Source organism: Pteronotus mesoamericanus, unplaced genomic scaffold (genome assembly GCF_021234165.1).
Source record: "Pteronotus mesoamericanus isolate MK-2021 breed Mesoamerican mustached bat unplaced genomic scaffold, CSHL_Meso_final contig_164, whole genome shotgun sequence".
Taxonomy (NCBI): domain Eukaryota; kingdom Metazoa; phylum Chordata; class Mammalia; order Chiroptera; family Mormoopidae; genus Pteronotus; species Pteronotus mesoamericanus.
In genome coordinates, this window is record NW_026555065.1 from 23307609 (window position 1) to 23323538 (window position 15930).

General features: G+C 39.6%; 1 protein-coding gene across 2 annotated transcripts; it reads left to right on the plus strand.

Annotated features, from left to right (window-relative positions):
* Nucleotides 1-295: 295 nt before the first annotated feature.
* On the plus strand, nucleotides 296-13355 carry OIP5 (Opa interacting protein 5). 2 transcript variants are annotated; one of them, XM_054565129.1, is made up of 5 exons: nucleotides 296-614; nucleotides 857-923; nucleotides 6607-6729; nucleotides 8178-8259; nucleotides 13260-13355. In XM_054565129.1, exons 1-5 carry the CDS (start codon nucleotides 296-298, stop codon nucleotides 13353-13355), a joined length of 687 nt encoding a protein of 228 aa, XP_054421104.1. The 2 variants fall into 2 exon arrangements, with proteins under 2 accessions (XP_054421104.1, XP_054421105.1); XM_054565130.1 differs by lacking the exon at nucleotides 6607-6729.
* Nucleotides 13356-15930: the final 2575 nt, after the last annotated feature.

The following is a 15930-nucleotide window of genomic DNA, read 5'->3' on the forward strand; positions in this document are numbered from 1 at the left end:
CCGTAAGCGTTGACCAAGCTAAGGTCTACAGACAGTTTAAATTAAGAAAGCTGCACTTCCATTGGTTAACAAAATATTGAAGGCGGGGTTTTCTGGCGTTGGCCAATAGAAAGGCTGATTCCTCATCAAATACACGTTCTACCCCATCCCTCACCCAAGTTTAGGCGCCGAAGGGCGTGTCCAAGCAATGACTGAGCTGCAGGGCACTGGCTCTCGGTGTCCAATGAAAACTCAGGAGCCGGGCTTGGGGAGGGGCTTGGTGCACATTCGAAATCTAGGCGGTGGCTGCAGAAAGATGGCGGCTCGCTCGCGGCGGCATCGCTCGCGCTTTGCAAAGCCGCGGGAGAGTGACTTTTGTGATGGCACTGAGACAACTGACGAAACTTCTTTTACGACTTCCATGGAGTGGGACACACAGGTGGTGAAGGGGTCTTCGCCGCTCGGTCCCTCAGGAATGGGAACGGAGGAGCCGTCGCCCGGCCCACGGCTACCATCGTGGCTGCAGCCCAAGAGGTGCGCCGTGTTCCAGTGCGCGCAATGCCACGCCGTTCTCGCTGACTCGGTGCATCTCGCCTGGGACCTTTCGCGGTCCCTCGGGGCCGTAGTCTTCTCCAGTGAGTGGGGGAGGTGTTTGGGGAAGGCAGAGGAGGACCCGAAAGGGCGTTCCCGCTTTCTCTGGGAGTGGCCGAAAGCCGGCTGGGAAAGAAAGCGGGATTAAGATTTGGAAATTAACCCATTGCCAGGGATGGGGGCAATTTTTCTTGTTTGTGGACCTGATGAGCCAATCTGGAAGGGGTAGTTTTCCCTTTCAAGGCTCCACAGCTACTGGTTCTGACCTGCCTTTCTTTCTTCCTAGGGGTTACAAATAACGTGATTTTGGAAGAGCCTTTCCTAGTTGGCATTGAAGGCACACTCAAAGGCAGGTACGTAGAGATTCCTGATCCGGCTCTAGTTCCTGACTTAATGATACTGAGGAACGTAGAACGGACCTGCACAAGGAGAAAACAGTTTGTTTCTATCGTGAGCTGGAAGAAAACTTTATTCCGTCCGTTCAATGTCTTGGAAGTATACTTTTACCTGTTTCAGTCTTCAGGGAACTTGATGCATTAATCAGTGGGAAAGTTGTATTTGTGTAGGTTTTAAAATCTTTCTGGCCCTGGCTGGTGTGGCTCATTGAGTTGAGTGCCGGCCTGTGAACTGAAAGGTCACTGGTACAATTCCCAGTCAGGGCACATGCCTGGGTTGTTGGCCAGGTCCCCAGTTGGGGGCGTGCGAGAGGCAACTGATCCATGTATCTCTTGCACATGGATTAGTCTCTCCCTTTCTTTCCCCCTCCCTTCCCCTTTCTCTAAAAGTAAATAAATAACATCTTTAAAAAAAATCTTTTTGAGGGCCACATATACGTAGTGGCTTGTGCAAGTGAAGTGAGGCTAAGAAAGGTATGTCTAGTAGAACAGAGATTTTCAACCTTTTTCCTTTCATGGCACACACACAAACTAATAAAATCCTGTGGCACACCAAAAAATATATATTTTTGCCAATCTGACAGAAAATAAGTATAATTTCGTGGGGGACTCCATCCTGCGGAGTCCTCTGATTCACTGCAGATGACATAACCAGTCATTACAGATAGCAAGTGCTGTTAGGGAAAGGGGAAGGCATTCTCTAGTGGAGAATGCCCGAGCCCTTTTCTGAAGTGGCTTTTGTTGAGAACGATGAGATGATATGCGCAGGGTGTACAGTGCGCATGCAAAGCTTATGAATCAATGCCTAAAGGCTATGTTTACAGAAAACAGATAGATACCATGGAAAAGAACTGGAGGAACACAGAGACTTGCCTCAGGTCAGGGTCTGTAAGGCAGCTGAGGTCAGATGGTCTTAAGGTATGGCTCCTGCATTCAGGAATTCACTTCTTTTTGGAGTTTAAACATCTGGTTTTTCCTTAGCAGGGCAGTGCAAAACAGAGCAAGCTTCAGTGGATACAAGGCATTCTTTAGGCCAGATTTCCCACGGGAACCTTCGGTGTTAGCATGGGATCAGGCCTGCCTCCCAGCATTCCCAGTTTTCTGGTCGAGACTTACAGTCCTTTTTTCAAGGCCTGGCTTGTGTAGGGCTACAATTCCCGATACCACACAAAGTGGTGCCCAACTTAATTTTGGCTGCTGTTGTGTTGGCTGTTGTCATTTTTGTATTTGACAGTCTAAAGGAAAAGAGGTCAGTGCCTCAGACTAAATAGTCATGTATTGCATGTTTCAAAAATTCTTGTAGCACAACAGTTGAAAATTGCTGTTGTAGTAAAGGAAAAAGGAGAAAATTATCTTTTGGTGTATAATGAGAATAACTTATTAGGGACCACATCCTTTGAGATAACTAGGACTTTTAAGTTTGCATTTATTTAACCAGGAGTTTGTAATAAGCAATGCCAGGATTAATTCTGCTGTAACCCAGAAAACTGGGGGACACACACAGTTGAATGTTATATTCTTGAATACAATAGTCCGTCCCCCTTATCCATGGTTTTGCTTTCTATGGTTTTGTTTTCCACCGTTTCACTTTCCACAGTTTTAGTTACCCGTGCTCAAACACAGTCTGAAAATATTAAATGGAAAACTTAAAAATAAGCAATTCTTAAGTTTTAAATTATGTATCACTCTGAATAGCATGATGAAATCTTACAATGTCCTGCCTTTTGTCCAGTGTACCTATGCTGTATATACTACCTGATGGTTAGTCATTTTTCTAGCTGGCTTGATTATCAGAGAGCATCTGGCACAGTGCCACTGTTTGTGTTGAAGCAATCCTTATTTTACTTAATAATGGCCCCAAAGTGCAAGAGTAGTAATGCTGGTTACTCAGATATGCAGAAGAGAAGCTATAAAGTGTTTGTATATATAGGTAAACACAATATAAAAAGGGTTTGGCGCTGGGGCGTGGTTCAGTTGTTTGGAGCATTGTTCTGTGCTCCCTAAAGAGTGTTGCAGTTCCTGGCCAGGGCACATGCCTAGGCTACAGTTTCAATCCCCCATTGGGGTGTGCATGGTGGACAACCAATCAATGATTCTCTCCCCCTCCCTTCCATTTTCTCTAAAATAAATCAATAAATATATCCTTGGGTAAGGGAGTTTGTGTGTGTGTATGTTTCATTGCTATCCATAGTTTCAGACACCTACTGGGAGTCTTATAATGTGTCCACTGAGCCCTGGCTGGTGTGGCTCAGTGGATTGAATGCCAGCCTACAGACAGAAAGGTCACCATTTTGGTTCTTGGTCAGGGCACATTATGGGTTGTGGGCCAGGTCTCCTGATGGGGATGTGAAGAGGCAACCAATCAATGTTTCTGTCTCACATCAGTGTTACTCTCCCTCTCTTTTACCTTCCTTTCCCCTCTCTAAAAATAAGTAAAATCTTTAAAAAGAAAAAGTATCCACTGAGGATAAAAGTTACTACTGTACTCCCTAGTAAACTTTGCATTTTGCTTGTACTATGATTTACATAGTACTGACAACAAAGTACTCAATGAATTTAGTATGATAAGGCTCCTCGATTTTGAATGTTGGCTTTAATGACAAGATCGTTTATTCTCACCAGTTTGATTCAGCTTTAGGGTTAAAGTATAGGAATTCTTAGTTGCTTTAGTTAGTAACCAGAAAGAGTTCTGTTGCTCCTCTTTCCCAGCTGAAAGACCCTGTCCTTACTGGAGTGTCCTCTTTCTGCCAAAGGGAACAGAGGGAAGGAGTGGTAGCCTGCTTGGAATTGGATCATGTGGGGCCAGAGGCAGAAGCTCTCTGAATATCACCTTAGAAAGGATGACAATGCATCTAGACCCATGCTGTTCAATTCTTTAACCACCAGCCACATCTAGCTATTGAGCATTGTGGCCATTCTGACTTGAGATATACTGTGAGTGCAAAATACATACTGGATTTTGATCACTTGATACCAAAAAATTAATATTTAGAAATATTGATTCATGTTGAAATTATATTTTTGATATATTGGGCAGCATAAAATATATTAAAACTAATTTCACACGCTTAAATTTGTTTTAACAACATTTTAAATTACTTAATGTTCGCATATTTCTGTTGAACAGTACTGATATAGATGGTTTATAAAACATGGGAGGGAAAGAACCATGTGTTTGGGTATTTTTGGAATAAGGGATGCAATGGGACTTGGTAGGAAGAGATTTATTATCAGGAATTTGTTCATGCAGTTTTGGAGGATGAGAAGTCCTAAGAGCTGTAGTTAACAAGCTGGATAAAGTCTAGTCCAAGTTCACAGGCCTGAGAACCAGGAGAACCAAAGGTGTAAGTTCTAGTCCAAAAGCCAACCGGCTCTAGAGGCAAGAGGATCCTACATTTCAGTTCAAGTCCAAAGACAGGATGAAAGACCCGTGCTAGGGTTCAACGCAGTCAGGCAAGAGTTCCCTCTTACTTTTCAGAGTGTCATTTTTTTTTTGTTCTAGTCAGGCACTGGTAATATGAGGGCCACCCCCTTAAGTCAGTGTAATCTGTGTTACTCAGCCTACTGATTGAAATGTTAATCTCATTCAAAATCACCCTCACAAACACATTCATAATGATGTTTGACAAAATAACTGGGCACCCTCTGGCTCACTTAAGTTGACACACAAAATTTAACCATGACTTGTTAACTTAGAACCCACATATATCTCTTAAAACCATGCTTAGTCACCAAATAAACACAATAACATTGTAATTGTGTAACATGGTACAACTATTTTACATATAACTGAAAATGCACCAACCCTTTCTCCAGAAGAGGGAGTAAAGTCTGTAATTGATGTTAACTTTTCTCCTTGTTTTCTCATAACTTAAATACTATGGTATAAATTTAACAGTAATGTGATAGACAATATACCTCATGTTACATGATAAGGGAATAAGCAAGGAAAGAAAATGTTTTCTAAGAGAGGTAAGAAAACAAACACGCAAACTTTCATAATAAAATGGAAATACTCATGACAGTTACAGTTCTCATTTCTACAACTGGTCACATGGTCAAAGCTGCTATTTATAACTTCTTCTACTGCTTATTCATAATCCCTCTGCCTTCAGCAAGCACTCAACTGGTCATAGTTCTTTACCTGGTGTGGTGATACAGATCTTCATTTGTGAAGGACTTGAGCCATTAGCAGACTACTATTTAATGAAATAAAAATGACAAAGGCCAACACAACAATAGCCAAAATTATACCTATTTTTTTTGTCAGATTGGCAAAAAATATATTTTTTGGTATGCCACAGAATTTTATTGATTGGTTTATATGTGCTATGAGATGAAAAAGGTTAGAAGGTCTATAGTTACTATGCTCTGTCTGATGTAATTAATTCCTATATAGGATTTAATTCAAATTAATGCAGCTTTATTTCATGGCTGGCTTTGTGGTAGCCATAGTCAGAAAAAATGCAGTACTACATGTGTGGTATAGGACTTCATTTACCAATAAATTTAGTATATTTTATTGTTAGGAATTTTTTAGTATCCATAGACATGAATCTGTTTCTTTTTAGCCATGTGATTTTTATACTCAATTTTACTGCATAAAAATTTCTTCTCTTACCAAGCCACTTTAAAATTGCTTTCAAAAATAAAAATTAAAAAGAAAATAAAATTGCTTTCAGTGCCCTGGCTGGATGGCTCAGTTGGTTGGAGTATGGTCCCATACACCACAAGGTTGTGGGTTTGATTCCTGGTCAGTGCACGTACCTCGGTTGTGGGTTTGATTCTGGTCAGGGTGCGTAGGGAGGCAACCAATTGATGTTTCTCTCGCTCATGTCAGTGTCTGTCTCCCCCTCCTCTCTAAAATCAATAAACATATCCTCCTGTAAGGATAAAAGAAATAAAAATAAAATTACTTTCAGTACATGCATAATGAAACAGTTTTTTCCCCTAAAACATTTCTTTGTAATATTTGGATATTACCAGCTAACATGGTGACTTACTCAAGTGGTATAACTAAAACTAAAATCAACATTTCCTGATTCTTCATCCAGTAATGTTTCAGAGGATGAAGAAAAAGAAAATTGATGGCTTGCTAGAGTAATAGGATTCCTTTTCTTTTTTAAAGTTTTTTGTTTTGTCTGCAGAATAAAAATCCTGATTTGAATGCTGTTAATAAATTGTTTAGTAAGCCCTAGTCAACCTGATTACTCCTTGGTAGCTAATTTAAATGGTCATGTGTAGTTTTATATGTTTAAATGTTAATCTGATTAGTTAGCTCTCTGCTTTTCAAACATTAGCTCTCTGCTTTCCTCTGTTAAAGTTACAGTTAGGCATTCATGATTTCTTTTAATAGTATTTATTTCCCATTACCATTTAGCCCCCTTATACCCCTCTTCCCTCCCGCAGTCACCACGTTGTTTTCCATGTCCGTGAGTCCTTTATCCATGGTTTCTTTTGTGGCCACAATCCACAAGGTTGTCTGTCATCTAAGGCATAATTATATTAAAGCCTGATTTAACCTCTCTTGAATGTGACAATCCTATTATAGCACAGTTTTTAGGAATGCTCCCAGAGACTGGTTATTTTCTATTTGTTTCTGATTTTCTTTCTTACCCATATTGTTTTTTTCCCCCCCCAGCACTTACAACCTTTTATTCTGTAGTTCCTGTGAGATTCCCATTGGTTTCCATCTGTATTCTACCCATGCTGCCCTGGCTGCCTTGAGAGGTCACTTCTGTCTTTCCAGTGATAAAATGGTGTGGTGAGTAGACTAAGATACACTTTTTTTGTTGTTGTTGTTAAGATTTTATTTTTATTTATTTTTAGAAAGAGGGGAAGGGAGGGAAAAAGAGAGGGAAGAGAAACATCGATATGAGAGAGAAACATCAGTTGGTTTACCTCTCCCACACCCCCAACTGGGGAGCTGGTTTGCAATGCAGACATGTGCACTGAGAGGGAGTTGAACCTCTGACCTTTGAGGTCACAGGCCAATGCTCAATCCACTGAGCCACACCCGCCAGGGCTGGTAACAAAAATTTTTAATATGAATTTGAAAAGAATTATGGGATTCTAAGTAATTTCTTAATTTTTTTTTAAAGATTTTATTTATTTTTAGAGAGAGGGGAAGGGAGGGAAAAAGAGAGAGAAACATTGATGTGCGAGAGATACATCGATCAGTTGCCTCTCCCATGCACTCCAACTGGGAACCAAACCTACAACCTAGGCGGCGCCCTGACTGGGAATCGGCTGGCAATCTTTTGCTTTGCTGAACGACACCCGACCAACTGAGCTGCACTGGTCAGGGCAGTTTCTTAATCTTTAAAGTGAGTTGGACCCAAAGATCTGTATATTCTTTTTGATTGAGTAGAAATGAGGAAAGTATAGGTACTATGAGTCTGGGAAGATAATCTGTATCTGTGTATCAAAGTGAATTTGGTTGCCAGTCACAGAAAAGCTGATTAACAGTGGGTTTAACAAGTAAGGGTGGGGGGTGGTTGGCCACTCCAGGAGTCTAGTGGCTCAGCCATGACAGGGCCCTGGGTCAGCAGCTCTGGTTCTCTTGGCCTTTTCCTCTTGGATGCAAGATGGCTGCTGGAATTATCTAGAGACAGTAGCGTCCCCACCTGGAAGAAAAAAGATATGGGAAGTATGGGAATATAGGGAATGGTCTTCTTTTATCAGCAAAATAATTATTGGCCAGAGCTATGTCACATGATTGCCTTAAACTGGGTAAACAAGTCTGAAAATAGGGAATAAGATTGCCACAGTTGGCTTGGAACAGTTATGGTTCAGACAGAGTACACTGTTGCACTAAACAAAATCTTGGTTCCATTAACACCAAAGAACTGAGGAATGGCTTCTGGGTAGGCAACCAACCATTTGTCATGTGATTATTTTTCTTCTAACTGTGCTACAGTATCTCCTGTGGAGTGTGAAGCTTACACTCATCATGATTATTTATATGACCCTCGTTTTTGTCTAGTTTTTCCTGCAATAATTTTGTCTCATGTATTCCTGGTTGGCAAGGGGTAGATGAGGGAACATACTCTCTGATGGTTTGTTACTTGAAAATTTGTTTTTCCTACAAATGAAATGGAAATCAGTAAGGAGTCAGTCTTGACAGATACTACTTGAGAGGGCAAGTTTGGTTCACTGATAATCTTAACTGTGGTATGGGACTAATACTTTCTCACTCTATTTTCTATTTAGCTATCTCTTAGAAACAAAAGCCATCATAAATGCATCTGAGGTGGATATTCACAACATGCCTCTACCAGAAAAGGTTGCAGAGGTAAAATTTCATGATTGTTGTATGTTTCCTTTAATCTAAACAGCTCCTGATAACTTGTACTAAAAAATATGGGGGCAATGAAGTGATGTGAAACTCAACCAATTCTACACCCCACCCCCCGCACCCCCCAACAATTTTTTTTTTAAAGATTTTATATGTATTTTTAGACAGAGGGGAAGGGAGGGAGAAAGAGAGGGAGAGAAACATCAGTGTGTGGTTGCCTCTTGAGCATCCCCTACTGGGGACCTGGCCTGCAACCCAGGCATGTGCCCTGACTGGGAATCAAACTGGCAAGCCTTTGGTTCACAGGCCGGCACTCAGATCACTGAATCACACTAGCCAGTGCCCCCCACCCCCAACAATTCTTATATTTGGTTTGACATACCTTATTGGATTTGTGACACAAAGCAAAATATTAAAGTCCTATTGAAAGGCCTAGTTCAGGAGAAGCTGGAAAGCTGCTCAGCTCCTGCATTCGTATACTTTCTATCCTATGCCTGGAGTGGACACTGTCACCTTACATAGATTTATCCTCTTTGCATACAGCATGTACTTAGCTGTCTCAGAGTAAGGAGTGGTAAAATGATCATTAAAAATTCTTATTTAAATGGGTTTTACTAGTGGTTGGTGGTTTTGAATTAAAGAAAGCAACTTTGTTTTGGTAGCTTGCTGACTCTGAGTGGAAATTTGGCTATAATTTCACTACCTTCAGAAGAATTTATTGTTGATTTTGTTTTTAGTAGTGTTAATAGTTTATTCCTTGCTAGTTACACATTTTGCAAGGCATCAATAAGAAGGCAGTCTTTAATATTTTGCTTTGTGTCAGAAAGTCAATAAGGTATGTCAAGCCAAGTATAAAAAATTATGGCAAACCAGTGGCACTTATTTTTCAAAGCTTAAGTACCTTTTGGAACAGAAGAGTGATTTTTTTTTTTCATAGTTAACTAAGCTCACGAAATCATATTGTAGGCCAAGAGTTTGCAAACTTAATCAAGGACTAGATGACAAATATTTTAAGCTTTGTGACCATTCAGCTTCAACTACTCAACTTTGCCTCTGTAGTACAAAAGCAGCCAGAGACTATGTATAAACAAATGGGTGTGGCTGTATTGCAACAAACTTTATTTACAAAACTGGGCAGGAGGCTCTCCTGCAGTCCATAGTTTGTCAACCCTTGCTCTGAGCAACTAAGTTGGGACTATAATGTTATGATTAAAAATAACCGGTATGGGAGATAAGTTTCAGAATAGGGAGCTTTGGAGTTCCATGGACACTCCCTTAACCAGCAAAACAGCCATAACTGAAGAAAATTATAAAGAAAACAACCATCTTAAGTCTGGAAATTTTCCTCAAAGTGGAAAGTAAATGAGACTTTTTTTCAAGAATGTAGATTTTCAAAAGCTACTAAACCTTAGTAAGAACAGTCACAGCCTATGGCATTTGAGCCATAACATTTTCCCTCCTTCTCTCCGGCCTGCGAAGTCCCCCCGGTTCCGCGCAGATGGGAGAATGAGTCGTTCCAGACACCATTTGCCTGTCAAAGAAAGGGGAAGGCAATTCTCTCTCAAGGAGAATGCCTCAGCCCTGGTGCTCAATGGCTTTTATGGAGAGGGTTACAAGCAGGGGATAGGTAGCAGGAATGTATAGATAATCTAATTACATCAGTAGCTTAAATTTACAGAGTAGGTGATGTTTAAAGAAGACAATGGCAGGAACACACTGAATTGCTTGGGTCTGAGATAAGCAAACATTATGGTGTCAGGTAGGATTTGGGTCAGGGTCCAGGAATTTTGTAAATTTCTTTCCCAGCCTTGAGCCCATTATCTGGTAGAAGATTAACAGAGCTTGAGGGAGAAACAAGGCATGCTTCAAGAAGTGTAATTTACTTCTAGGCCTTATTTTCCTCAGGGGCCCTCAACCACATTACCAGTGTTCTGGCCAAATCTTGCAGGTCCTCTCCCAGGCCCCAGCTTGCGTGGGACTACAGTTCCCGATACCACTTAAAGTTGCCCACTATACCAAACCCCTCCAGCTCAGAGGGAAAGCGGTTCCATCTGGGTGGATGCAGTCAAGACAGGCTACCAGTATTTCTCATTAAAGCTCTATTCCAGGCAAGAACACCCAGTTGTGGTAGATAAGAGTACCGGGAACTCATTCACCCTTGCCCTACCTTGTTTGTAGGGTTTCATGTTGGCAAAGGCAAGGTAAGAACACCAGAAGCTACTGTCTCTGCCAAGCACCTTGCTTATAAATCAGGGGTATCATTCTGAGAGACATCACCCCTCTCTCCAGCATGGGATCCCAGCTTAAAAGGCAGACTGCAAAAAACAGAGCTCCGAGACTCTCCCAAAGAGCTGTCTTTATTTATTTTTCAATTACAGGTGACAATATTAGTTTCAAATGTACAGTATAATGGTTAGACATTTACAAAATAGTCTCGCCAACTCATTAAACAGATAAGCAAACCATCACCACAAGAAGGGGTGTGTGTGTCATGTTAGTAAAAATTAGGAGACACACAAAGAAAAGTATGACCCATATGAAGGATAAAAAGCAGGCATCAGAAACTACCTTTTAAAGGGCCCAGATATTGGACTTAGAAGGAAAACCTTCGAAACAGCTATTATAAACTGTCCAAAAAAACTAAACAAACCCATACTTAAAGAAGTAAACGAGCTTTTTTGGCCGTAACTGTCATCTTCCAGTGATTTACCAAAGTGACTAACAGAGGGAAAGAGGAGAGGCACCGCTGTATGTTCTCTCGGCCTTTTAGAAAACAGGGAGTTGTTCTCTTTGTCGCATACACGCAAATCTACAAGAAAGGTCATATTGTAGACATCAAGGGAATGGGCACTGTTCAAAAGGAATCCCCACGAATGTTCCCATGGTAAACCTGGAAGAGTCTACATTGTCACCCGGCATGTGGTTGGCATTGTTGTGAAAAAGGGTAAGATCCTTGTCAAGAGAATTAATGTATGTATTAAGCATATCGAGCACTCTTAAGAGCCAAGATAGCTTCCTGAAACTTGTTAAGTAAAAGATCAGAAAAAGAAGGAAGCCAAAGAGAAGGGTACTTGGGTTCAGCTGAAGTGCCAGCCTGCTCCACCCAGAGAAGCACAAGGTGTAAGAACCAATGGAAAGGAGCCTGAGTTGCTGGAGCCCATTCCCTAAGAATTCATGGCATGAGAAGTGTGGGGAAAAAAAAGAAGACCCCTGTACTGATTTTTTTCTTTTTAAAGAAGGTAATGGCCCTGGCTGGTGTGGCTCAGTGGATTGAGCGCTGGCCTGTGAACCCAAGGGCTGCCACTTCAATTCCCAGTCAGGGCACATGTCCGGGTTGTGGGCTGGGTCCCCAGTAGGGGGTGCGCAGTTGGCAGCCACACATTGATGTTTCTTTCCCTCTCTTTCTCCCTCCCTTCTCTTCTGTCTAAAAATAAATAAAATCTTTTTTAAAAATCTAAAAAAAAAAAAAAAAAGAAAAGAAAACATAGGTAACATAAGGTGACAATGTCTAATCAAATAGAGGATATCCCTGCCCTGCCTTGGTGGCTTGGTTGGAGAGTCGTCCTATACACCAGATGGTTGCAGGTTCAATTCCTGGTTGGGGTGCGTAGGGGAGGCAATAAATTGATGTCTCTCACACTGATGTTTCTCTTTCTCTCTCTCTCTTCCCCTCCCTCATTTTCTCTACTTCCCTCCTCCCCTCCCTTTTTCTCCATCTCTTCCTTCCTCCTTTTCTCTAAAATCAATAAATATATCCTCAGATGAGGGTTAAAAAAAGAATAGAGGATATCCCTAAAGAGAGAAATTATAAAAAAGAACAAAATAAAAATTCTGTGAGTTGAAAAGTACAAGAGCTGAAATTAAAGATTCACTAGAGCGGCTCAATTGAACTGGTCAAAAAAAGAATCAGCGGACTCAGAGATACAGATTGATGATCTCATGCAATCAAAGAGATATCAATTGATGACCTTATACAATCTGAAAAGGAGAGAAACAATGAAGAAAAATGAACTGAATGAACCTTAGAGACCTGCTGGACATATCAAACACCTAAATATGTTTTGGTAATAGGAGTACGAATTGGAGAGGAGAGAGAGAAAATAGAAAAAAAATTCAAGGAAATAATGGTTGAAAACTTTTCAAATTTGATGGAAAACATTAATTTACATATTTGAAACCTCACCAAGCATAGGTAGGATAGATGCAGAGAAAGCTATACTCCAGCACATCATAATAAACATGTTGGAATATAGACAGAAAATAATCTTGAAAGCAGGAAAAAAAAAGATTCATCACATCCAGGAGCACCCCAGTAAGATTAACAGGAAATAAGATTTTTTTTTTTGTTAATCCTGTCTTCAGGAGAAGACTGTTATACATTATCCTGTATTCCATGATAAATTTGTTTATTTATGAATCTAAGTACACACTGTATGCTGAGTAACACCACAAAGTTTGGTTCTAGATACAGCCATTCTAAGGTGAAAGAACTATTCAAAATTATTAAATTGCAACAAACATCTCTTCTAAACCTGGGAAGTAGAGCTACTTTTGAAGACCATTAGCAGAATATTAAAGAAAGACTTTTTTTTTTACTGTGAACAGAGTTAGAAAAAAAGATATATATTTGCCACTAGGAAAAGAGAGGAAGACTAGTTGATGCTTCTGTCTCTACAAGTTCTGTTATTCACTTTATTCTTGTCTTCTTCCCAGTTTTCGGAGTTTCAACCTGATGATAGGTTAGGAAAGGATGAGACAGAAGCAGAAAGGATGAGATGCTCACCAATAGCTGGTCTTTTTTCATGTGAAACTTTGTATCTGGGGATCTTATTGTACTGTTATATACATTTCTTTCAGAAATAGAACAAATGTATTAATAAATGTGTTGAGACACTGCCAGCTCCCAATTAGTAGCTTGAACTTGGAGTGACTTCTAGAACCAACAAATTGAGAGTTAAGTTTACAATGTGTTGATGTGTATATGTTTCTCTTCCCAGCTGAAAGAGAAGATAATGTTAATGCACAGTCACTTAAATTCACTGATGGAGATGCTGAAGGAAGTGGGTCCTGACCAGACCAAGCCAAAGAACTAATCCAGAACCAGAGTTTGAGTACCAGGGTCAGGCCTTACTGCTCTCTTCAAAGACAGGTGCTGTTTGATAACTTCTCGAGAAAGATTGACTTCAAGAATGGACAGCAAATATGGTTTATTATGTTTACCTCTATGCTGATTTTCCAAATGATTTGTGAAGCTCTTTCTAGAAGAAACGAAACTAAGAAGACTTCTGTCCAGGTTTCATAGCTGTTTGCCTTTAGAAATTATTTTAGTTTTCTTATGTTTCGTAGTAATTTCTGAAAACACCTTTAATTGCACATTTAGGGAGTAAGAGGCAATGTGCCATTTTCTGAGCTAAAGATGCATGTGAAAAAGAAGTACTTAACGTCGACTACTGTGATTCCTACATGGAGCAGTTATAGGAATACTGACAATCTTTTTTTAGGTAATACTCAGTAAGTTGGATGATAACAGTTTTTCTCTTTTCGGTTGGAAACAGCTTAATAAGGTAATAATAAAACATCAAACATTCACTGAAATGCTGGTTTTTTGTTTTTTCACACTACACACTTTGGCTCATAGCGGCTGTATTAAGGGTTTGAAGAAAAGGGACATAGAATTACAAGCACATGTAGCAGGTAACTGAACTGGGCTGGGGGGTCAAGTGAAGTTTCAGCAGTGGTCTGAAAGGCAAATTGGAGGTAAGGTGGGGGGACCTCCTATTCAAAGGCCCTGTGAGGCCTTTAAAAGAAGGCGTGCAGGAGTTCTGGTGACCAGAGACCAGAAGATGCAAGGTCTTACTGAACAATGGAAGAATGTTTGTTTTTATCCCAAGAATAATGAGAAATCCTTGAAGAATTTTAAAAGGAGAACTATGACAGCATTAAATTCACAGAACCTCATTATGTTTGTCCTGTGGAGAATGAGTGGGAGGGGCTCACACTAGCAGAGTCAACAAATGATACCAAGCCAAGGTGCTTCAAGAGAAGTTAACTTGGTTCAGGTGCAGCTAGATTTTTAAAAGCAGATTCTTTCCATTTTATACTCTATAAAGGATATATACCTTTAAAGTATTTTGTTGAAAATTGTTTTGCTTTATGCTTTTGAATTGGAACACTTGGTTTTGTAAGCATGGGTGTGAAGCCTCTGGCAACACAGTACCAGAAAATTCACAACATATTGAAGTATGTCAGTCTATCTGCCTCAAAATATTTCCTTTATCTAAATTAAAAAGCTGTTCTTATGTAGCTGTTTTCTTTAACCTCTGGACCTACTATTTGGTAGACTTTCAATAGAAAATTAAATGCTTGAACTTGACATCAGATTAAGCTGGCTGGTTTTAAAAAGATTTTTTTCCAAATACAAATTATGTGCTCACTTAGAAAAACATGCAGACACAGGTATGTGACCAAATGAAGCGTGTGCACTTTCCCTTTCCACTTCTTAGAGCATGCTGAGAAGTGGGTAAGCTCTGGAGCCCAACTATTTGGATTCAAATAGTTCCTTGGGTACTCATTAGCTGTGAACTTGAAGAATTGACGGAAGTCATTCTTGTAAAACGGATTAAAAACTAGGGCTATAGTGAGGATTTAAAACAAGTTAATAATATGCCTAAGGTAATAAGAGTAGTGCTTCATATAGTAAGTGGTCATTAATACTAGCTATTATAACCATCATGTGTGGATATACATGTGTAGACATAAAACAGGCAATTATGTTAACATTATTTTGCAACCTGCTTTTCACACAATAAATATGGGCAACTTTCTACACCAGCCCATATGCAAATTTCATTTGTTTTTAACATTTAGCATATAATTCAATTATATATCAATTTAATTATTCTTATATTTGATAAGGTATGTATTTTTGCATATCTACTGATATTTCTGTTAGTGACTTCTAAAGTAGCACAAAGGATATGTGCACTTAAAACTAATTCTAGTATTATACCTTCTATGTATGTTATACTAATTGATATTCTCACAAGTCGTTGACTTTTTAAACATGCTTTAGGTAGTAGGAGCTGCTCTTGAAGTCTAACAAACATTGATGATAGTGTGGCTGATATCAACAGATTTTAAGGCTACTTTACTAAAGGTCGATACCATTTATAATTGTTTATATGTTGAATAGTTTCAAAATTCCATGTAATTGTTAAGGAAAAAACCTGCATATTGAAGGTCCCTGAGTTGTAAACTTTTGAACTCCTTAATGGCAGAAACCATCTTCATTATTGTAAACCCAAGATCTAGCATAGTATTTGGGAGTGAAATGTATCAGTCAGTGTGTGTTAAATGTAACTCTTATAAATCAAAGGCACTATTACATTAGTTGTCACACCATAAAAAACCACACAGCTTTTGTTTCTCTACATTTACAATATTAAATCCCAAAGAAATTTGTAAGGTCTGACTTCCTTTTACTTGAAAAACCTCCTTTCCTTTCACCTGAATCAAGAGAAGGACCTCTTACAGTGTTAAAACATTTTTAGTTAACAGCCAACATTTAAATATTAAATATAAAAGGATCTTAAATGCTTTATATATTTCAGATAAGGATTCCCTGCAATAGTTGTGTCCTTATTGTACTTAGATCATTATTTCCTTACC